The 23,735-nt window shown below is 47.4% G+C and overlaps 1 protein-coding gene across 1 annotated transcript in view; it reads left to right on the top strand.

Moving 5' to 3' along the window:
- Nucleotides 1-23,735, top strand: part of NUCB2 (nucleobindin 2) — an 83,589-nt gene that overhangs the window by 13,956 nt on the left and 45,898 nt on the right. The window contains exons 2-3 of the mRNA XM_063944081.1: nucleotides 11,029-11,172; nucleotides 11,726-11,833. Of these exons, the coding sequence (XP_063800151.1) occupies nucleotides 11,029-11,172; nucleotides 11,726-11,833 (252 nt within the window). The remainder of the gene's footprint in view (nucleotides 1-11,028; nucleotides 11,173-11,725; nucleotides 11,834-23,735) is intronic.

The raw sequence follows: 23,735 nt of genomic DNA on the forward strand, positions 1-23,735 counted from the left end.
GACTGATATCAGTAATCTGCTCATTGTCTGTCACCCAGCAAGCTCTCAATTACAACCGGTGACGCAACCAGCGTGCTGGGCACAAATCCAATATCCTCTTTCCCTGGCAACAGCAGGATTCACGGTGTTTCAATTCAGAGGAGTCATGTTGACCTTATACTTCTGTAAGCGGCTTTCAGGGTCCTGATGAGCAAACATGCAGCATCCCTGACGTCTGTGCTGATTCCTTGGCTGGATGACTCCGGTGCTCCATTTATTGAGCCTAATAATAGAATGTGATACTGGCCTAATCTTAATTACTGTTTCTCTGACGTCCTAAGTGGATGCTGGGGACTCCGTCAGGACCATGGGGAATAGCGGCTCCGCAGGAGACAGGGCACAAAAGTAAAAGCTTTAGGATCAGGTGGTGTGCACTGGCTCCTCCCCCTCTGACCCTCCTCCAAGCCTCAGTTAGATCTTTGTGCCCGGCCGAGAAGGGTGCAATCTAGGTGGCTCTCCTAAAGAGCTGCTTAGAGTAAAAGTTTTGTTAGGTTTTTTATTTTCAGTGAGTCCTGCTGGCAACAGGCTCACTGCATCGAGGGACTTAGGGGAGAAGGAGTGAACTCACCTGCGTGCAGGATGGATTGGCTTCTTAGGCTACTGGACACTAGCTCCAGAGGACGATCACAGGTACAGCCTGGATGGGTCACCGGAGCCGCGCCGCCGACCCCCTTGCAGATGCTGAAGAAAGAAGAGGTCCAGAAATCGGCGGCTGAAGACTTCCCAGTCTTCTTAAGGTAGCGCACAGCACTGCAGCTGTGCGCCATTGCTCTCAGCACACTTCACACCAACGGTCACTGAGGGTGCAGGGCGCTTGGGGGGGCGCCCTGGGCAGCAATGAAAGTACCTATGCTGGCTAAAAATACATCACATATAGCCCCTGGGGCTATATGGATGTATTTAACCCCTGCCAGGTTGTCAGAAAAACGGGAGAAGAAGCCCGCCGAAAAGGGGGCGGGGCCTATTCTCCTCAGCACACAGCGCCATTTTCCCTCACAGAACTGCTGGTGGGAAGGCTCCCAGGCTCTCCCCTGCACTGCACTACAGAAACAGGGTTAAAACAGAGAGGGGGGGCATTTTTGTGGCGATATTATTACATATTAAGATGCTATAAGGGAAAACACTTATATAAGGTTGTCCCTGTAAAATTATAGCGTTTTGGTGTGTGCTGGCAAACTCTCCCTCTGTCTCCCCAAAGGGCTAGTGGGGTCCTGTCCTCTATCAGAGCATTCCCTGTGTGTGTGCTGTGTGTCGGTACGTGTGTGTCGACATGTATGAGGACGATGTTGGTGAGGAGACGGAGCAATTGCCTGTAATGGTGATGTCACTCTCTAGGGAGTCGACACCGGAATGGATGGCTTATTTAGGGAATTACGTGATAATGTCAACAAGCTGCAAGGTCGGTTGACGACATGAGACGGCCGGCAAACCAATTAGTACCTGTCCAGGCGTCTCAAACACCGTCAGGGGCTTTAAAACGCCCATTACCTCAGTCGGTCGACACAGACACGGACACTGACTCCAGTGTCGACGGTGAAGAAACAAACGTATTTTCCATTAGGGCCACACGTTACATGTTAAGGGCAATGAAGGAGGTGTTACATATTTCTGATACTACAAGTACCACAAAAAAGGGTATTATGTGGGGTGTGAAAAAACTGCCTGTAGTTTTTCCTGAATCGGATAAATTAATTGAAGTGTGTGATGATGCGTGGGTTTCCCCCGATAGAAAAGGCGCTCACACGCTTATCAAAACAAGTGGCGTTATCGTCTCCAGATACGGCCGCCCTCAAGGAGCCAGCTAATAGGAGGCTGGAAAATATCCTAAAAAGTATATACACACATACTGGTGTTATACTGCGACCAGCGATCGCCTCAGCCTGGATGTGCAGCGCTGGGGTGGCTTGGTCGGATTCCCTGACTGAAAATATTGATACCCTTGACAGGGACAGTATTTTATTGACTATAGAGCATTTCTATATATACGAGATGCACAGAGGGATATTTGCACTCTGGCATCAAGAGTAAGTGCGATGTCCATGTCTGCCAGAAGATGTTTATGGACACAACAGTGGTCAGGTGATGCAGATTCCAAACGGCACATGGAAGTATTGCCGTATAAAGGGGAGGAGTTATTTGGGGTCGGTCCATCGGACCTGGTGGCCACGGCAACAGCTGGAAAATCCACCTTTTTACCCCAAGTCACATCTCAGCAGAAAAAGACACCGTCTTTTCAGCCTCAGTCCTTTCGTCCCCATAAGGGCAAGCGGGCAAAAGGCCAGTCATATCTGCCCAAGGGTAGAGGAACGGAAGAAGACTGCAGCAGGCAGCCCCTTCCCAGGAACAGAAGCCTTCCACCGCTTCTGCCAAGTCCTCAGCATGACGCTGGGGCCGTACAAGCGGACTCAGGTGCGGTGGGGGGGGGTCGTCTCAAGAGTTTCAGCGCGCAGTGGGCTCACTCGCAAGTGGACCCCTGGATCCTACAAGTAGTATCCCAGGGGTACAGATTGGAAATTCGAGACGTCTCCCCCTCGCAGGTTCCTGAAATCTGCTTTACCTCCGACAGGGAGGCATTATTGGAAACAATTCACAAGCTGTATTCCCAGCAGGTGATAATCAAAGTACCCCTCCTACAACAAGGAAAAGGGTATTATTCCACACTATTTGTGGTACTGAAGCCAGACGGCTCGGTGAGATCTATTCTAAATCTGAAATCTTTGAACACTTACATACAAAGGTTCAAATCAAGATGGAGTCACTCAGAGCAGTGATAGCGAACCAGGAAGAAGGGGACTATATGGTGTCCCTGGACATCAAGGATGCTTACCTCCATGTCCCAAATTGCCCTTCTCACCAAGGGTACCTCAGGTTCGTGGTACAAAACTGTCACTATCAGTTTCAGACGCTGCCGTTTGGATTGTCCACGGCACCCCGGGTCTTTACCAAGGTAATGGCCGAAATGATGATTATTCTTCAAAGAAAAGGCGTCTTAATTATCCCTTACTTGGACGATCTCCTGATAAGGGCAAGGTCCAGAGAACAGTTGGAGGTCGGAGTAGCACTATCTCAAGTAGTTCTACGACAGCACGGGTGGATTCTAAATATTCCAAAATCGCAGCTGATTCCGACGACACGTCTGCTGTTACTAGGGATGATTCTGGACACAGTCCAGAAAAAGGTGTTTCTCCCGGAGGAGAAAGCCTGGGAGTTATCCGAGCTAGTTAGGAACCTCCTAGAACCAGGCCAAGTGTCAGTGCATCAATGCACAAGAGTCCTGGGAAAAATGGTGGCTTCTTACGAAGCGATTCCATTCGGCAGATTTCACGAAAGAATTTTTCAGTGGGATCTGCTGGACGAATGGTCCGGATCGCATCTTCAGATGCATCAGCGGATAATCCTGTCTCCAAGGACAAGGGTGTCTCTTCTGTGGTGGCTGCAGAGTGCTCATCTACTAGAGGGCAGCAGATTCGGCATTCAGGACTGGGTCCTGGTGACCACGGATGCCAGCCTGAGAGGCTGGGGAGCAGTCACACAGGGAAGAAATTTCCAAGGAGTGTGGTCAAGTCTGGAGACTTCTCTCCACATAAATATACTGGAGCTAAGGGCAATTTACAATGCTCTGAGCCTAGGAAGACCTCTTCTTCAAAGTCAACCGGTGCTGATCCAGTCGGACAACATCACGGCAGTCGCCCACGTAAACAGACAGGGCGGCACAAGAAGCAGGAGGGCAATGGCAGCAAGGATTCTTCGCTGGGCGAAAAATCATGTGATAACACTGTTAGCGGTGTTCATTCCGGGAGTGGACAACTGGGAAGCAGACTTCCTCAGCAGGCACGACCTCCACCCGGGAGAGTGGAGACTTCATCTGGAAGTCTTCCACATGATTGTGAACCGTTGGGAAAGACCAAAGGTGGACATGATGGCGTCCCGTCTGAACAAAAAACTGGACAGGTATTGCGCCAGGTCAAGAGACCCTCAGGCAATAGCTGGGACGCTCTGGTAACACCGTGGGTGTACCAGTCGGTGTATGTGTTCCCTCCTCTGCCTCTCATACCCAAGGTACTGAGAATTATAAGAAGGAGAGGAGTAAGAACTATACTCGTGGCTCCGGATTGGCCAAGAAGGACTTGGTACCCGGAACTTCAAGAGATACTAAGAAGGGACTTGCTTCAGCAAGGATCATGTCTGTTCCAAGACTTACCGCGGCTGCGTTTGATGGCATGGCGGTTGAACGCCGGATCCTAAGGGAAAAAGGCATTCCGGAAGAGGTCATCCCTACCCTGGTCAGAGCCAGGAAGGAGGTGACCACACAACATTATCACCGCATTTGGCGAAAATATGTTGCATGGTGTGAGGCCAGGAAGGCCCCCACGGAGGAATTTCAACTCGGTCGATTCCTACATTTCCTGCAAACAGGAGTGTCTATGTGCCTCAAATTGGGGTCCATTAAGGTTCAAATTTCGGCCCTGTCGAATTTCTTCCAGAAAGAATTGGCTTCAGTTCCTGAAGTCCAGAAGTTTTGTCAAGGGAGTACTGCATATACAACCCCCTTTTGTGCCTCCAGTGGCACTGTGGGATCTCAACGTAGTTCTGGGATTCCTCAAATCACATTGGTTTAAACCGCTCAAATCTGTGGATTTAAAATATCTCACATGGAAAGTGACCATGCTGTTGGCCCTGGCCTCGGCCAGGCGAGTGTCAGAATTGGCGGCTTTGTCTCACAAAAGCCCATATCTGATTGTCCATTCGGACAGGGCAGAGCTGCGGACTCGTCCCCAGTTTCTCCCTAAGGTGGTGTCAGCGTTTCACCTGAACCAGCTTATTGTGGTACCTGCGGATACTAGGGACTTGGAGGACTCCAAGTTGCTAGATGTTGTCAGGGCCCTGAAAATATAGGTTTCCAGGACGGCTGGAGTCAGGAAAACTGACTTGCTGTTATCCTGTATGCACCCAACAAACTGGGTGCTCTTGCTTCTAAGCAGACGATTGCTAGTTGGATGTGTAGTACAATTCAGCTTGCACATTCTGTGGCAGGCCTGCCACAGCCAAAATATGTAAATGCCCATTCCACAAGGAAGGTGGGCTCATCTTGGGCGGCTGCCCGAGGGGTCTCGGCTTTACAACTTTGCCGAGCTGCTACTTGGTCAGGGGCACACCCTGGCTGAGGAGGACCTGGAGTTCTCTCACTCGGTGCTGCAGAGTCATCCGCACTCTCCCGCCCGTTTGGGAGCTTTGGTATAATCCCCATGGTCCTGACGGAGTCCCCAGCATCCACTTAGGACGTCAGAGAAAATAAGAATTTACTTACCGATAATTCTATTTCTCGTAGTCCGTAGTGGATGCTGGGCGCCCATCCCAAGTGCGGATTGTCTGCAATACTTGTACATAGTTATTGTTACAAAAATCGGGTTATTATTGTTGTGAGCCATCTTTTCAGAGGCTCCGCTGTTATCATGCTGTTAACTGGGTTCAGATCACAGGTTGTACAGTGTGATTGGTGTGGCTGGTATGAGTCTTACCCGGGATTCAAAATCCTTCCTTATTGTGTACGCTCGTCCGGGCACAGTATCCTAACTGAGGCTTGGAGGAGGGTCAGAGGGGGAGGAGCCAGTGCACACCACCTGATCCTAAAGCTTTTACTTTTGTGCCCTGTCTCCTGCGGAGCCGCTATTCCCCATGGTCCTGACGGAGTCCCCAGCATCCACTACGGACTACGAGAAATAGAATTATCGGTAAGTAAATTCTTATTTTCTACTGCTCCTGTGGTGTGCAGCGCCCAGGAATCTGCCCCTACTCAGCAGCACAGGGCAAAGGTCCGAGGGGCAAACTCACTGCTCTCACTGACTGATGGGTGCCAGAAGTAATTATACTGCACTGAGGGCAGGCTCCAACTACTATATGAAGTCATTATACTGCACTGAGGGTGGGCTCCAGCTACTATATGAAGTAATTATACTGCACTGAGGGTGGGCTCCAGCTACTATATGAAGTAATTATACTGCACTGAGGGCGGGCTCCAGCTACTATATGAAGTAATTATACTGCACTGAGGGCGGGTTCCAGCTACTATATAAAGCTTCTATATAAAGTAGTTATACTGCACTGGGGGTGGGCTCCAGCTACTATATAAAGTAATTATACTGCACCATGAGCGGGCACCAGCTTCTATATAAAGTAATTATACTGCACCAGGAGCCAACTCCAGCCATTATATAAAGTAATTATACTGCACCATGAGCGGGCTCCAGCCACTATATAAAGTAATTATACTGCACCAGGAGCGGGCTCCAGCTACTACATAAAGTGATTATACTGCACTAAGGGTGGGCTCCAGCTACTATATAAAGTGATTATACTGCACCATGAGCGGGCTCCAGCTACTATATAAAGTAATTATACTGCACCAGGAGCCAACTCCAGCCATTATATAAAGTAATTATACTGCACCAGGAGCGGGCTCCAGCTACTATATAAAGTGATTATACTGCACTAAGGGTGGGCTCCAGCTACTATATAAAGTAATTATACTGCACCATGAGCGGGCTCCAGCCACTATATAAAGTAATTATACTGCACCAGGAGCCAACTCCAGCCATTATATAAAGTAATTATACTGCACCATGAGCGGGCACCAGCTACTATATAAAGTAATTATACTGCACCAGGAGCCAACTCCAGCCATTATATAAAGTAATTATACTGCACCAGGAGCGGGCTCCAGCTACTATATAAAGTGATTATACTGCACTAAGGGTGGGCTCCAGCTACTATATAAAGTAATTATACTGCACCAGGAGCCAACTCCAGCCATTATATAAAGTAATTATACTGCACCAGGAGCGGGCTCCAGCTACTATATAAAGTGATTATACTGCACTAAGGGTGGGCTCCAGCTACTATATAAAGTGATTATACTGCACCATGAGCGGGCTCCAGACACTATATAAAGTAATTATACTTCACCATGAGCGGGCTCCAGACACTATATAAAGTAATTATACTGCACCAGGAGCCAACTCCAGCCATTATATAAAGTAATTATACTGCACCATGAGCGGGCCCCAGCTACTATATAAAGTAATTATACTGCACCAGGAGCCAACTCCAGCCATTATATAAAGTAATTATACTGCACCAGGAGCGGGCTCCAGCTACTATATAAAGTGATTATACTGCACTAAGGGTGGGCTCCAGCTACTATATAAAGTAATTATACTGCACCAGGAGCCAACTCCAGCCATTATATAAAGTAATTATACTGCACCAGGAGCGGGCTCCAGCTACTATATAAAGTGATTATACTGCACTAAGGGTGGGCTCCAGCTACTATATAAAGTAATTATACTGCACCAGGAGCCAACTCCAGCCATTATATAAAGTAATTATACTGCACCAGGAGCGGGTTCCAGCTACTATATAAAGTGATTATACTGCACTAAGGGTGGGCTCCAGCTACTATATAAAGTGATTATACTGCACCATGAGCGGGCTCCAGACACTATATAAAGTAATTATACTTCACCATGAGCGGGCTCCAGACACTATATAAAGTAATTATACTGCACCAGGAGCCAACTCCAGCCATTATATAAAGTAATTATACTGCACCATGAGCGGGCACCAGCTACTATATAAAGTAATTATACTGCACCAGGAGCCAACTCCAGCCATTATATAAAGTAATTATACTGCACCAGGAGCGGGCTCCAGCTACTATATAAAGTGATTATACTGCACTAAGGGTGGGCTCCAGCTACTATATAAAGTAATTATACTGCACCAGGAGCCAACTCCAGCCATTATATAAAGTAATTATACTGCACCAGGAGCGGGCTCCAGCTACTATATAAAGTGATTATACTGCACTAAGGGTGGGCTCCAGCTACTATATAAAGTAATTATACTGCACCAGGAGCCAACTCCAGCCATTATATAAAGTAATTATACTGCACCAGGAGCGGGCTCCAGCTACTATATAAAGTGATTATACTGCACTAAGGGTGGGCTCCAGCTACTATATAAAGTGATTATACTGCACCATGAGCGGGCTCCAGACACTATATAAAGTAATTATACTTCACCATGAGCGGGCTCCAGACACTATATAAAGTAATTATACTGCACCAGGAGCCAACTCCAGCCATTATATAAAGTAATTATACTGCACCATGAGCGGGCACCAGCTACTATATAAAGTAATTATACTGCACCAGGAGCCAACTCCAGCCATTATATAAAGTAATTATACTGCACCATGAGCGGGCACCAGCTACTATATAAAGTAATTATACTGCACCAAGGGTGGGCTCCAGCTACTATATAAAGTAATTATACTTTATATACAACGATGGGCTCCAGTTTCTAAGAGGTAATGATACTGCACCTGAGTTACTGTTAAATCAGATGACGTCAGCTGATGGGTACCATTCATTTAATCAGTAATCACACTTATTGTGCGAGAGAGAAGGGACCAGCGCTGTCATATGATTAAAATGAGACTAATAACCATCGGACAATGTCTGTGAAAGATGGATAACATTTGTTGCTGTAACCTTTGATCCTTGGGATAAAGCAGAGAATGTAGCGACCCCTTACTGTAATTATGTCCCCGAGGAGCACTTCACATTCCTTGAGCCTTGCAAGTGCCCGGAGTGCTGGAAGAAGGTATGTGGTGAAGATGGCGCACGATTGGGCGGCTGGGGACCCTAATTATTCGGGCACAGACTGTATTCTATGGTAGTCCTTTGTCAAAGTTAAGATAGGACGGTTCTTCCATCTGGATAGTAAATCCGGCAATGCAGAGCAAACCCACTTGTCTGGCTCACAGATTCTATTATTATTATTATTATTATCAAGCATTTGTCTGTGTCCAGCACTATACTGTTAATTCTGCACACGCTACAGGTCTGGCTGGGGCAGCAGGACGTGGATGCATCGTTCTGTCATTAGTCAGATTTATTCCCTCATTAAGCAATAAAACTGGTTTTCCTGCCTCTGATAGGGACAACCAATACCTTGCTTTATTTGCAGATAAATATTTGTTCCTTTTGGTATCTGTACTAAGACCCGCTGGCTACAACCCGACACGGATGTGTTCCGTCTTCAGATTATCTTCGGTCTCTGCAAAAGCAAATCTAGGATTATGTTCTGTTCCTTTATGTTGTATTAGGGTAAATACTCTGGTCACAGTCAGGCTTTGCTAAAGCACCTTGTTCACAGAGCTGCCTGCACTCAGTAAGGTCTAGGCTGATCAGACACCAACGTGGGCAGGGGCAAACGCAGGATTCCTAGAGGGGGGTTTCCAGATGCAATCCACAATCTCCCACTCAGTGGAACATTGGAGAAAGCAAGAGAGTTTGGGGAAGCGGTAGAAGTACCTAGTACTGACCCTGGACACTAATCTACGCATTGGTCTTTTTGTATACGGAACACTGTATGAAATACAGTATTTATATTTAACACCATAGATGGTCTATAGTATAGGCTGTATGACACATATTTAACTAAAATAAATAAAATAAGTGGTCAGGAAAAGGTTAAACATCCTATAATAACTAAATACACAAACATAATAAGACCAGTAGAGACAGAACTGCAATTTCGCAGAACACATTCTCCCACCTCATGGTAAGGCTCCTGTCTTTTCTTCCTGGTAGCTACTCTCTGGTCCAGTGCACTGATTGAGGACTCAGATTTACACACACACAGCAAGCTTGGTAGAAGAAGCGGCCACCACTGGGCATGTGCAGCAGCTCTGCTCTGTCCCTTAAACTGTGTGTTAAAGCAATCGTATTATATACTATTGCTATTGTCATCATTTGAGCTGCTGGCTGAGGGTGGGGGGGGGCTTGCTTATGAACATGGGGGCATTGTGGCATATGTGAATGGAGCGTTTCTGTGCAGCATAGTGTGAACTGGCGGCACTACAGTGTATTTATCACATTTGTGGTTCTAGGGGTGTTTACACATTATTCTTTTCAATAATCTCAACAACATATGTTATTAACTATTTTATTGGTAGGTTGTCCCCACCCCCCATAACTTAGTTGCCCTGAGGTTCCCACACACTTTAATCCAGCCCTTTATGTGTGTGTCTGTGTGTACCAGATAATGAATGAATGTCTACACCCATCTGTAGTTTATACAGAATGGCCCAGACTGCATCAACATTGGTTCCAGCATCACACGCAAAAAGTATTCCTGCGACCCTGTCACTGACTAGACACAGTGGTTTCCTCACTAGTCACTGGAAAACTAAAGCTGAGCCATACACAATAGAATTATCTGGTAGACCTTCTGTCCAATCTGGCTGGTTGGAATGAAAAACGGGTAATGTATGGGAGCAAATAACAATTGACCAATAACTCCCAAACACTGAAAAGCAGACAAAAAACTGTTGTTCAGACAAAGTGATTAAATCTGTTATTACATTTGAAGTGCTTAGCATAATTTTGGCCAAAAATATGGGCCCACCAACTGCATCCAGGTGACCTCATCTGGTGGGTACCTAACGCCAAGGTTCAAGTCCAGGCCAAATTATGCTAAGCACCTCATATTTACTCTGTTATATTGAAAATGTATTCTGATTATTCTGATTGCCAGTGTTTAGTTCTTAGAGTGTGCATCTCCATTTTCTCTTTTTTTTTTTTTAAACTCCAGAGACTGTTGTGCATGAAAATCCCAGCAGATGAGCAAATTCTGAGATATTTAAACCTCACCATTTGGCACCAACAACCATTACACATTCCAAAGTCACTAAGATCGCTTTTCTTCCCCATGCTTGTGTTTGACATGCTTAACAACAGCTGAACCCCTTGAACGTGTCTGCAAACTTTATATGAATACTGCTGCTGCCTAATGATTAGCTGATTAGATATTTGCAGAAACAAGCAGGTGCACATGTATAATAGAGTGGCAATTGAATGAAGGTATTACATTGAGCTCACAGAGTTACAAAATCTATAGATCTATGTCTCTTTCTCTCTTCAGGTACGAAGGTGGAACACGCAGGTCATTCATACAGGTCTTCTGCTAACGTATATCCTGTCCACAGCTGGAGCTGTACCTATAGACACAGATAAAACCAAAGTGAAGGTGGAAGCTACTGAGGAGGGGCAAAAGCCTCAATCTTCTGTAAATATAATTCCTAATTACTAATATCCAATGATTCCTCATCTAGGCAGATGCCACCATTTTGCTATACATAGTAATAATTATATTATTATTATTACTATAAATATTAATATACGACTTGTTGGGGGTATTTTAATGGCAGGGATTAGAAGCCATGGTCGTCAATTTGGGCAGCTTTCTCCATCAAAATCATTTTCGATCAGGCCAATCGCCCTGCCCGCAAGAACCAGCACCTTTTTAAGTTTAGCTCCACCCCAGCTCTGTCCTAATTGGCTAGTTTTAAACCCATGTCTTTTTTCACCACGAGTCTGAGATCTACTTCTTTTCCTGTTACATGTTGAGTAGCCCAGGTGTTCTGTCTGACTGCACTTCCATTCTGCAGCTCAACAGCATTAAGCACTAGTCTTTCCAAAAGCATTTGGTAAGGCATTCACTCTGCCACACTATCTGACAGCACCAGCTAGTTGGCCTCTGTGTATGTGTCTGTCTATCGCTTGTTGTGCGCCCTGATTATACCATGTAGATTTACATACATTTATCCATCTTGTGACAGGACACGGGACTTTACTATGACCGTTACCTCCGGGAGGTGGTAGAAGCCCTGGAAACCGACGAACATTTCAGAGAGAAGATTCAGGCCGCAGATATCGAGGACATTAAGGTACGAGTTACACTGTATAGATACCTAGATACCTAAAGGTTTTTCTCTAACGTCCTAGTGGATGCTGGGGACTCCGTAAGGACCATGGGGAATAGACGAGCTCCGCAGGAGACAGGGCACTTTAAGAAAGAATTTGGATTCTGGTGTGTTCTGGCTCCTCCCTCTATGTCCCTCCTCCAGACCTCAGTTTGAGTCTGTGCCCGGACGAGCTGGGTGCTACTTAGTGAGCTCTCCTGAGCTTGCTAGGAAAGAAAGTATTTTGTTAGGTTTTTTATTTTCAGAGAGATCTGGTGGCAACAGGCTCTCTGCTACGTGGGACTGAGGGGAGAGAAGCAGCCCTACTCACTGAAGATAGGTCCTGCTTCTTAGGCTACTGGACACCATTAGCTCCAGAGGGATCGTACACAGGATCGCACCCTTGGTCGTCCGATCCCGGAGCCACGCCGCCGTCCCCCTCGCAGAGCCAGAATACAGAAGCCGGTGTCAGAAGCAAGAAGACTTCGAAATCGGCGGCAGAAGACTCCAGTCTTCATATAAGGTAGCGCACAGCACTGCAGCTGTGCGCCATTGCTCCCACACTAAACCCACATACTCCGGTCACTGTAGGGTGCAGGGCGCAGGGGGGGGGCGCCCTGGGCAGCAATTAGGAACCTCTTGGCAAAAAGTAGCATATATACAGTTGGGCACTGTATATATGCATGAGCCCCCGCCATTATTTTACACACAAATGCGGGACAGAAGCCCGCCGCTGAGGGGGCGGGGCTTCTTCCTCAGCACTCACCAGCGCCATTTTCTCTCCACAGCTCCGCTGAGAGGAAGCTCCCCAGGCTCTCCCCTGCAGAATCACGGTAGAAGAGGGTAAAAAGAGAGGGGGGGCACATAAATTTGGCGCAAAAACAATATATACAGCAGCTACTAGGTTAACACTAAGTTACTGTGTGACTCCTGGGACATATAGCGCTGGGGTGTGTGCTGGCATACTCTCTCTCTGTCTCTCCAAAAGGCCTTGTGGGGGAACTGTCTTCAAAAAGAGCATCCCCTGTGTGTGTGGTGTGTCTGTACGCTTGTGTCGGCATGTTTGACGAGGAAGGCTATGTGGAAGCAGAGCGGGAGCAAATGAATGTGGGGTCGCCGCCGCCGACACCCGATTGGATGGATATGTGGAAGGTTTTAAATGATAACGTTACTTCCTTGAATAAAAGGTTGGATAAAGCTGAAGCCTTGGGACAGCCGGGGTCTCAGCCCATGCCTGATCCTATGTCGCAGAGGCCGTCAGGGTCTCAGAAGCGCCCACTATCCCAAATTGTTGACACAGATGTCGACACGGATTCTGACTCCAGTGTCGATGGCGATGATGCAAAGTTACAGCCTAAAATGGCTAAAGCCATCCGTTACATGATTATAGCAATGAAGGATGTGTTGCACATCACAGAGGAAACCCCAGTCCCTGACAAGAGGGTTTATATGTATGGGGAAAAAAGGCAAGAGGTGACCTTTCCCCCTTCACATGAGTTAAATGAGTTATGTGAAAAGGCTTGGGAATCTCCAGATAGAAAACTGCAGATTTCCAAACGGTTGCTTATGGCGTATCCTTTCCCGCCAACGGACAGGTTACGCTGGGAATCCTCCCCTAGGGTAGACAAAGCTTTAACACGCTTATCCAAGAGGGTAGCCCTACCGTCACAGGATACGGCCACCCTAAAAGATGCTGCGGATAGAAAGCAGGAGGGTATCCTGAAGTCCATTTATACACATTCAGGTACCCTACTAAGGCCGGCGATTGCGTCGGCCTGGATGTGTAGTGCTGTAGCAGCATGGACAGATACCTTATCTGAGGAACTTGATACCTTGGACAAGGATACTATAGTGCTGACCCTGGGGCATATAAAAGACGCTGTCCTATATATGAGAGATGCTCAAAGAGACATTAGCCTACTGGGCTCTAGAATAAATGCAATGTCGATTTCTGCCAGAAGGGTCCTGTGGACTCTGCAATGGACAGGCGATGCCGACTCAAAAAGGCACATGGAGGTTTTACCTTACAAGGGTGAGGAATTGTTTGGGGACGGTCTTGCGGACCTGGTCTCCACAGCTACGGCTGGAAAGTCAAATTTTTTGCCATTTATTCCCTCACAACCTAAGAAAGCGCCGTATTATCAAGTGCAGTCCTTTCGATCACAAAAAGGCAAGAAAGTACGAGGTGCGTCCTTTCTTGCCAGAGGCAGGGGTAGAGGAAAGAAGCTGCACAATACAGCTAGTTCCCAGGAACAGAAGTCCTCCCCGGCTTCCACTAAATCCACCGCATGACGCTGGGGCTCCACAGGCGGAGCTAGGCCCGGTGGGGGCGCGTCTCCGAAATTTCAGCCACAAGTGGGTTCACTCCCAGGTGGATCCCTGGGCTATAGAGATTGTGTCTCAGGGATACAAGCTGGAATTCGAAGAGATGCCCCCTCACCGTTACCTCAAATCGGCCCTGCCAGCTTCCCCCTTAGAGAGGGAAATAGTGTTAGCTGCAATTCACAAATTGTATCTTCAGCAGGTGGTGGTAAAGGTTCCCCTCCTTCAACAGGGAAGGGGTTACTATTCGACCATGTTTGTGGTACCGAAACCGGACGGTTCGGTCAGACCCATATTGAATTTAAAATCCCTGAACATATACCTGAAAAGGTTCAAGTTCAAGATGGAATCGCTCAGAGCGGTCATCGCAAGCCTGGAAGGGGGGGATTTTATGGTGTCTCTGGACATAAAGGATGCTTACCTTCATGTCCCCATTTATCCACCTCATCAGGCGTACCTCAGATTTGTGGTACAGGATTGTCATTACCAATTCCAGACGTTGCCGTTTGGTCTCTCCATGGCACCGAGAATATTTACCAAGGTAATGGCGGAGATGATGGTGCTCCTGTGGAAGCAAGGGGTCACAATTATCCCATACTTGGACGATCTCCTCATAAAGGCGAGGTCCAGAGAGCAGTTGCTGATCAGCGTAGCACGCTCTCGGGAGGTGTTACAACAGCACGGCTGGATTCTAAATATTCCAAAGTCGCAGCTGATTCCTACGACTCGTCTGGCCTTCCTGGGCATGATTCTGGACACAGACCAGAAGAGGGTTTATCTCCCGATGGAGAAGGCTCAGGAGTTTATGACACTGGTCAGAGACCTATTAAAACCAAAACAGGTGTCGGTGCATCACTGCATGCGAGTCCTGGGAAAGATGGTGGCATCATACGAGGCCATTCCATTCGGCAGGTTCCATGCGAGGACCTTTCAATGGGATCTGTTGGACAAGTGGCCCGGATCACATCTACAGATGCATCGGCTGATCACCCTATCCCCCAGGGCCAGGGTGTCTCTCCTGTGGTGGCTGCAGAGTGCTCACCTTCTCGAGAGGCCGCAGATTCGGCATTCAGGACTGGGTCCTGGTGACCACGGATGCAAGCCTCTGAGGGTGGGGGGCAGTCACACAGGGGAAAAAAAACTTCCAAGGTCTGTGGTCAAGTCAGGAGACTTGCCTTCACATCAATATCCTGGAACTAATGGCCATATACAACGCCCTACGTCAAGCGGAGACCCTGCTTCGCGACCAACCGGTTCTGATTCAGTCAGACAACATCACCGCAGTGGCTCATGTAAACCGCCAAGGCGGCACAAGGAGCAGGGTGGCAATGGCGGAAGCCACCAGAATTCTTCGCTGGGCGGATAATCACGTAAGAGCACTGTCAGCAGTGTTCATTCCGGGAGTGGACAACTGGGAAGCAGACTTCCTCAGCAGGCACGACCTCCACCCGGGAGAATGGGGACTTCATCAAGAAGTCTTCACGCAGATTGCAAGTCAGTGGGAACTGCCACAGGTGGACATGATGGCATCCCGCCTCAACAAAAAGCTACAGAGGTATTGCGCCAGGTCAAGAAACCCTCAGGCGATAGCTGTAGACGCACTAGTGACACCGTGGGTGTTCCAGTCGGTCTATGTATTCCCTCCTCTTCCTCTCATACCCAAGGTGCTGAGAATCATAAGAAAAAGAGGAGTGAGAACAATACTCATTGTTCCGGATTGGCCAAGAAGGACTTGGTATCCAGATCTGCAAGAAATGCTCACAGAGGACCCGTGGCCTCTGCCTCTAAGACAGGACTTGTTGCAACAGGGGCCCTGTCTGTTCCAAGACTTACCGCGGCTGCGTTTGACGGCATGGCGGTTGAACGCCGGATCCTAGCAGAAAAAGGCATTCCGGATGAGGTTATTCCTTCGCTGATAAAGGCTAGGAAGGACGTGACGGCTAAACATTATCACCGTATATGGCGAAAATATGTTGCTTGGTGTGAGGCCAGGAATGCCCCTACGGAGGAATTCCAGCTGGGCCGTTTCCTTCACTTCCTACAGTCGGGAGTGACTTTGGGCCTGAAATTGGGTTCCATTAAGGTCCAGATTTCAGCCCTATCCATTTTCTTTCAAAAAGAACTGGCTTCTCTTCCTGAAGTTCAGACGTTTGTAAAGGGAGTGCTGCATATTCAGCCCCCTTTTGTGCCTCCAGTGGCACCTTGGGATCTTAACGTGGTGTTGAGTTTCCTGAAGTCACACTGGTTTGAGCCACTCAAAACGGTGGAGTTAAAATATCTCACGTGGAAGGTGGTCATGCTATTCGCCTTGGCTTCGGCTAGGCGTGTGTCAGAATTAGCGGCTTTGTCACATAAAAGCCCCTATCTGGTTTTCCATATGGACAGGGCAGAATTGCTGACCCGTCCACAATTTCTGCCAAAAGTGGTGTCATCTTTTCATATGAACCAACCTATTGTGGTGCCTGTGGCTACTCGTGACTTGGAGGATTCCGAGTTACTAGATGTGGTCAGGGCTTTGAAGGTTTATGTAGCCAGAACGGCTAGAGTCAGGAAAACTGAGTCGCTGTTTATCCTGTATGCATCCAACAAGCTGGGTGCTCCTGCTTCAAAACAAACTATTGCTCGCTGGATCTGTAACACGATTCAGCAGGCTCATTCTGCGGCTGGATTGCCGCTTCCAAAATCAGTAAAAGCCCACTCCACAAGGAAGGTGGGCGCTTCTTGGGCGGCTGCCCGAGGGGTCTCGGCATTACAGCTTTGCCGAGCGGCTACTTGGTCAGGTTCAAACACATTTGCAAAGTTCTATAAGTTTGATACCCTGGCTGAGGAGGACCTTGTGTTTGCTCATTCGGTGCTGCAGAGTCATCCGCACTCTCCCGCCCGTTTGGGAGCTTTGGTATAATCCCCATGGTCCTTACGGAGTCCCCAGCATCCACTAGGTCGTTGGAGAAAATAAGATTTTACTTACCGGTAAATCTATTTCTCGTAGTCCGTAGTGGATGCTGGGCGCCCGTCCCAAGTGCGGACTTCTTCTGCAATGCTTGTATATAGTTATTGCTTAAATAAGGGTTATGTTTGGTTGCATCAGGGTTGATCTGATGCTCCGTTGTTGTTCATACTGTTAACTGGGTAAATTTATCACGAGTGATACGGTATGTTTGGTGTGACTGGTATGAGTCTTGCCGTGGATTCCAACATCCTTTCCTTGTACTGTCAGCTCTTCCGGGCACAGTTTCTCTAACTGAGGTCTGGAGGAGGGACATAGAGGGAGGAGCCAGAACACACCAGAATCCAAATTCTTTCTTAAAGTGCCCTGTCTCCTGCGGAGCCCGTCTATTCCCCATGGTCCTTACGGAGTCCCCAGCATCCACTACGGACTACGAGAAATAGATTTACCGGTAAGTAAAATCTTATTTTTTTTCTCATTTACATGAACACAACAAATAGCTGTAATGTGCTTAATGGAACATGTTCTCTGGTGAAAAGGACGATCTCTGTGTATGACAGTGAGTGAGGGGCGTGATAAGGAGAAAACGACGATCTCTGTGTATGACAGTGAGTGAGGAGCGTGATAAGGAGAAAAGGACGATCTCTGTATGTGACAGTGAGTGAGGAGCGTGATAAGGAGAAAACGACGATCTCTGTGTATGACAGTGAGTGAGGAGTGTGATAAGGAGAAAAGGACGATCTCTGTATGTGACAGTGAGTGAGGAGCATGATAAGGAGAAAAGGACGATCTCTGTATGTGACAGTGAGTGAAGGGTGTGATAAGGAGAAAAGGACGATCTCTGTATGCGACAGTGAGTGAGGAGCGTGATAAGGAGAAAAGGACGATCTCTGTATGTGACAGTGAGTGAGGAGCGTGATAAGGAGAAAAGGACGATCTCTGTATGTGACAGTGAGTGAAGGGTGTGATAAGGAGAAAAGGACGATCTCTGTATGTGACAGTGAGTGAGGAGTGTGATAAGGAGAAAAGGACGATCTCTGTATGTGACAGTGAGTGAGGAGCGTGATAAGGAGAAAAGGACGATCTCTGTATGTGACAGTGAGTGAGGAGCGTGATAAGGAGAAAAGGACGATCTCTGTATGTGACAGTGAGTGAGGAGTGTGATAAGGAGAAAAGGACGATCTCTGTATGTGACAGTGAGTGAGGAGTGTGATAAGGAGAAAAGGACGATCTCTGTATGTGACAGTGAGTGAGGAGTGTGATAAGGAGAAAAGGACGATCTCTGTATGTGACAGTGAGTGAGGAGCGTGATAAGGAGAAAAGGACGATCTCTGTATGTGACAGTGAGTGAGGAGTGTGATAAGGAGAAAAGGACGATCTCTGTATGTGACAGTGAGTGAAGGGTGTGATAAGGAGAAAAGGACGATCTCTGTATATGACAGTGAGTGAGGAGCGTGATTAGGAGAAAAGGACGATCTCTGTATATGACAGTGAGTGAGGAGCGTGATTAGGAGAAAAGGACGATCTCTGTATGCGACAGTGAGTGAGGGGTGTGATTAGGAGAAAAGGACGATCTCTGTATGTGACAGTGAGTGAGGAGCGGCATAAGGAGAAAAGGACGATCTCTGTATGTGACAGTGAGTGAGGAGCGGCATAAGGAGAAAAGGACGATCTCTGTATGCGACAGTGAGTGAGGAGCGTGATAAGGAGAAAAGGACGATCTCTGTATGTGACAGTGAGTGAGGGGTGTGATTAGGAGAAAAGGACGATCTCTGTATGTGACAGTGAGTGAGGAGCGTGATGAGGAGAAAAGGACGATCTCTGTATGTGACAGTGAGTGAGGAGTGTGATAAGGAGAAAAGGACGATCTCTGTATGTGACAGTGAGTGAGGAGCGTGATGAGGAGAAAAGGACGATATCTGTATGTGACAGTGAGTGAGGAGCGTGATAAGGAGAAAAGGACGATCTCTGTATGCGACAGTGAGTGAGGAGTGTGATAAGGAGAAAAGGACGATCTCTGTATGTGACAGTGAGTGAGGAGCGTGATAAGGAGAAAAGGACGATCTCTGTATGTGACAGTGAGTGAGGAGCGTGATAAGGAGAAAAGGACGATCTCTGTATGTGACAGTGAGTGAGGAGCATGATAAGGAGAAAAGGACGATCTCTGTATGCGACAGTGAGTGAGGAGCGTGATAAGGAGAAAAGGACGATCTCTGTATGTGACAGTGAGTGAGGAGCGTGATGAGGAGAAAAGGACGATCTCTGTATGTGACAGTGAGTGAGGAGTGTGATAAGGAGAAAAGGACGATCTCTGTATGTGACAGTGAGTGAAGGGTGTGATAAGGAGAAAAGGACGATCTCTGTATGCGACAGTGAGTGAGGAGCGTGATAAGGAGAAAAGGACGATCTCTGTATGTGACAGTGAGTGAGGGGTGTGATTAGGAGAAAAGGACGATCTCTGTATGTGACAGTGAGTGAGGAGCGTGATTAGGAGAAAAGGACGATCTCTGTATGTGACAGTGAGTGAGGAGCGTGATAAGGAGAAAAGGACGATCTCTGTATGTGACAGTGAGTGAGGAGCATGATAAGGAGAAAAGGACGATCTCTGTATGTGACAGTGAGTGAGGAGCATGATAAGGAGAAAAGGACGATCTCTGTATGTGACAGTGAGTGAGGATCGTTATAAGGAGAAAAGGACGATCTCTGTATGTGACAGTGAGTGAGGAGCGTGATAAGGAGAAAAGGACGATCTATGTATGCGACAGTGAGTGAGGAGCGTGATAAGGAGAAAAGGACGATCTCTGTATGCGACAGTGAGTGAGGAGCGTGATAAGGAGAAAAGGACGATCTCTGTATGTGACCGTGAGTGAGGAGTGTGATAAGGAGAAAAGGACGATCTCTGTATGCGACAGTGAGTGAGGAGCGTGATAAGGAGAAAAGGACGATCTCTGTATGTGACAGTGAGTGAGGAGTGTGATAAGGAGAAAAGGACGATCTCTGTATGTGACAGTGAGTGAGGAGCGTGATAAGGAGAAAAGGACGATCTCTGTATGTGACAGTGAGTGAGGAGCGTGATAAGGAGAAAAGGACGATCTCTGTATATGACCGTGAGTGAGGAGCGTGATAAGGAGAAAAGGACGATCTCTGTATGTGACAGTGAGTGAGGAGCGTGATAAGGAGAAAAGGACGATCTCTGTATGTGACAGTGAGTGAGGAGCGTGATAAGGAGAAAAGGACGATCTCTGTATGTGACAGTGAGTGAGGGGTGTGATTAGGAGAAAAGGACGATCTCTGTATGTGACAGTGAGTGAGGAGCGTGATTAGGAGAAAAGGACGATCTCTGTATGTGACAGTGAGTGAGGAGCGTGATAAGGAGAAAAGGACGATCTCTGTATGTGACAGTGAGTGAGGAGCATGATCAGGAGAAAAGGACGATCTCTGTATGCGACAGTGAGTGAGGAGCGTGATAAGGAGAAAAGGACGATCTCTGTATGTGACAGTGAGTGAGGAGCGTGATAAGGAGAAAAGGACGATCTCTGTATGTGACAGTGAGTGAGGAGCATAAGGAGAAAAGGACGATCTCTGTATGTGACAGTGAGTGAGGAGCGTGATAAGGAGAAAAGGACGATCTCTGTATGTGACAGTGAGTGAGGAGCGTGATAAGGAGAAAAGGACGATCTCTGTATGTGACAGTGAGTGAGGAGCGTGATAAGGAGAAAAGGACGATCTCCGTATGTGACAGTGAGTGAGGAGCGTGATAAGGAGAAAAGGACGATCTCTGTATGTGACCGTGAGTGAGGAGCGTGATAAGGAGAAAAGGACGATCTCTGTATGTGACAGTGAGTGAGGAGTGTGATAAGGAGAAAAGGACGATCTCTGTATGCGACAGTGAGTGAGGAGCATGATAAGGAGAAAAGGACGATCTCTGTATGTGACAGTGAGTGAGGAGCGTGATGAGGAGAAAAGGATGATCTCTGTATGTGACAGTGAGTGAGGAGTGTGATAAGGAGAAAAGGACGATCTCTGTATGTGACAGTGAGTGAAGGGTGTGATAAGGAGAAAAGGACGATCTCTGTATGCGACAGTGAGTGAGGAGCATGATAAGGAGAAAAGGACGATCTCTGTATGTGACAGTGAGTGAGGAGTGTGATAAGGAGAAAAGGACGATCTCTGTATGTGACAGTGAGTGAGGAGCATGATAAGGAGAAAAGGACGATCTCCATGTGACAGTGAGTGAGGGGTGTGATTAGGAGAAAAGGACGATCTCTGTATGTGACAGTGAGTGAGGAGCGTGATAAGGAGAAAAGGACGATCTCTGTATGTGACAGTGAGTGAGGAGCGTGATAAGGAGAAAAGGACGATCTCTGTATGTGACAGTGAGTGAGGAGCGTGATTAGGAGAAAAGGACGATCTCTGTATGTGACAGTGAGTGAGGAGCGTGATAAGGAGAAAAGGACGATCTCTGTATGTGACAGTGAGTGAGGAGCATAAGGAGAAAAGGACGATCTCTGTATGTGACAGTGAGTGAGGAGCATGATAAGGAGAAAAGGACGATCTCTGTATGTGACAGTGAGTGAGGAGCGTGATTAGGAGAAAAGGACGATCTCTGTATGTGACAGTGAGTGAGGAGCGTGATAAGGAGAAAAGGACGATCTCTGTATGTGACAGTGAGTGAGGAGCATAAGGAGAAAAGGACGATCTCTGTATGTGACAGTGAGTGAGGAGCATGATAAGGAGAAAAGGACGATCTCTGTATGTGACAGTGAGTGAGGAGCGTGATGAGGAGAAAAGGACGATCTCTGTATGTGACAGTGAGTGAGGAGTGTGATAAGGAGAAAAGGACGATCTCTGTATGTGACAGTGAGTGAGGAGCGTGATAAGGAGAAAATGACGATCTCTGTATGCGACAGTGAGTGAGGAGCGTGATAAGGAGAAAAGGACGATCTCTGTATGCGACAGTGAGTGAGGAGCGTGATAAGGAGAAAAGGACGATCTCTGTATGTGACAGTGAGTGAGGAGTGTGATAAGGAGAAAAGGACGATCTCTGTATGTGACAGTGAGTGAGGAGCGTGATGAGGAGAAAAGGATGATCTCTGTATGTGACAGTGAGTGAGGAGTGTGATAAGGAGAAAAGGACGATCTCTGTATGTGACAGTGAGTGAAGGGTGTGATAAGGAGAAAAGGACGATCTCTGTATGCGACAGTGAGTGAGGAGCGTGATAAGGAGAAAAGGACGATCTCTGTATGTGACAGTGAGTGAGGAGCGTGATTAGGAGAAAAGGACGATCTCTGTATGTGACAGTGAGTGAGGAGCGTGATAAGGAGAAAAGGACGATCTCTGTATGTGACAGTGAGTGAGGAGCGTGATAAGGAGAAAAGGACGATCTCTGTATGTGACAGTGAGTGAGGAGCGTGATGAGGAGAAAAGGACGATCTCTGTATGTGACAGTGAGTGAGGAGTGTGATGAGGAGAAAAGGACGATCTCTGTATGTGACAGTGAGTGAGGAGCGTGATAAGGAGAAAAGGACGATCTCTGTATGCGACAGTGAGTGAGGAGCGTGATAAGGAGAAAAGGACGATCTCTGTATGCGACAGTGAGTGAGGAGCGTGATAAGGAGAAAAGGACGATCTCTGTATGTGACAGTGAGTGAGGTGTGTGATAAGGAGAAAAGGACGATCTCTGTATGTGACAGTGAGTGAGGAGCATGATAAGGAGAAAAGGACGATCTCCATGTGACAGTGAGTGAGGGCTGTGATTAGGAGAAAAGGACGATCTCTGTATGTGACAGTGAGTGAGGAGCGTGATAAGGAGAAAAGGACGATCTCTGTATGTGACAGTGAGTGAGGAGCGTGATAAGGAGAAAAGGACGATCTCTGTATGTGACAGTGAGTGAGGAGCGTGATAAGGAGAAAAGGACGATCTCTGTATGTGACAGTGAGTGAGGAGCGTGATGAGGAGAAAAGGACGATCTCTGTATGTGACAGTGAGTGAGGAGTGTGATAAGGAGAAAAGGACGATCTCTGTATGTGACAGTGAGTGAGGAGCGTGATAAGGAGAAAAGGACGATCTCTGTATGCGACAGTGAGTGAGGAGCGTGATAAGGAGAAAAGGACGATCTCTGTATGTGACAGTGAGTGAGGAGTGTGATAAGGAGAAAAGGACGATCTCTGTATGTGACAGTGAGTGAGGAGCATGATAAGGAGAAAAGGACGATCTCCATGTGACAGTGAGTGAGGGGTGTGATTAGGAGAAAAGGACGATCTCTGTATGTGACAGTGAGTGAGGAGCGTGATAAGGAGAAAAGGACGATCTCTGTATGTGACAGTGAGTGAGGAGCGTGATAAGGAGAAAAGGACGATCTCTGTATGTGACAGTGAGTGAGGAGCGTGATGAGAAAAGGACGATCTCTGTATGTGACAGTGAGTGAGGAGCGTGATTAGGAGAAAAGGACGATCTCTGTATGTGACAGTGAGTGAGGAGCGTGATAAGGAGAAAAGGACGATCTCTGTATGTGACAGTGAGTGAGGAGCGTGATAAGGAGAAAAGGACGATCTCTGTATGCGACAGTGAGTGAGGAGCGTGATAAGGAGAAAAGGACGATCTCTGTATGCGACAG

Source organism: Pseudophryne corroboree, chromosome 11 (genome assembly GCF_028390025.1).
Source record: "Pseudophryne corroboree isolate aPseCor3 chromosome 11, aPseCor3.hap2, whole genome shotgun sequence".
Lineage (NCBI taxonomy): Eukaryota > Metazoa > Chordata > Amphibia > Anura > Myobatrachidae > Pseudophryne > Pseudophryne corroboree.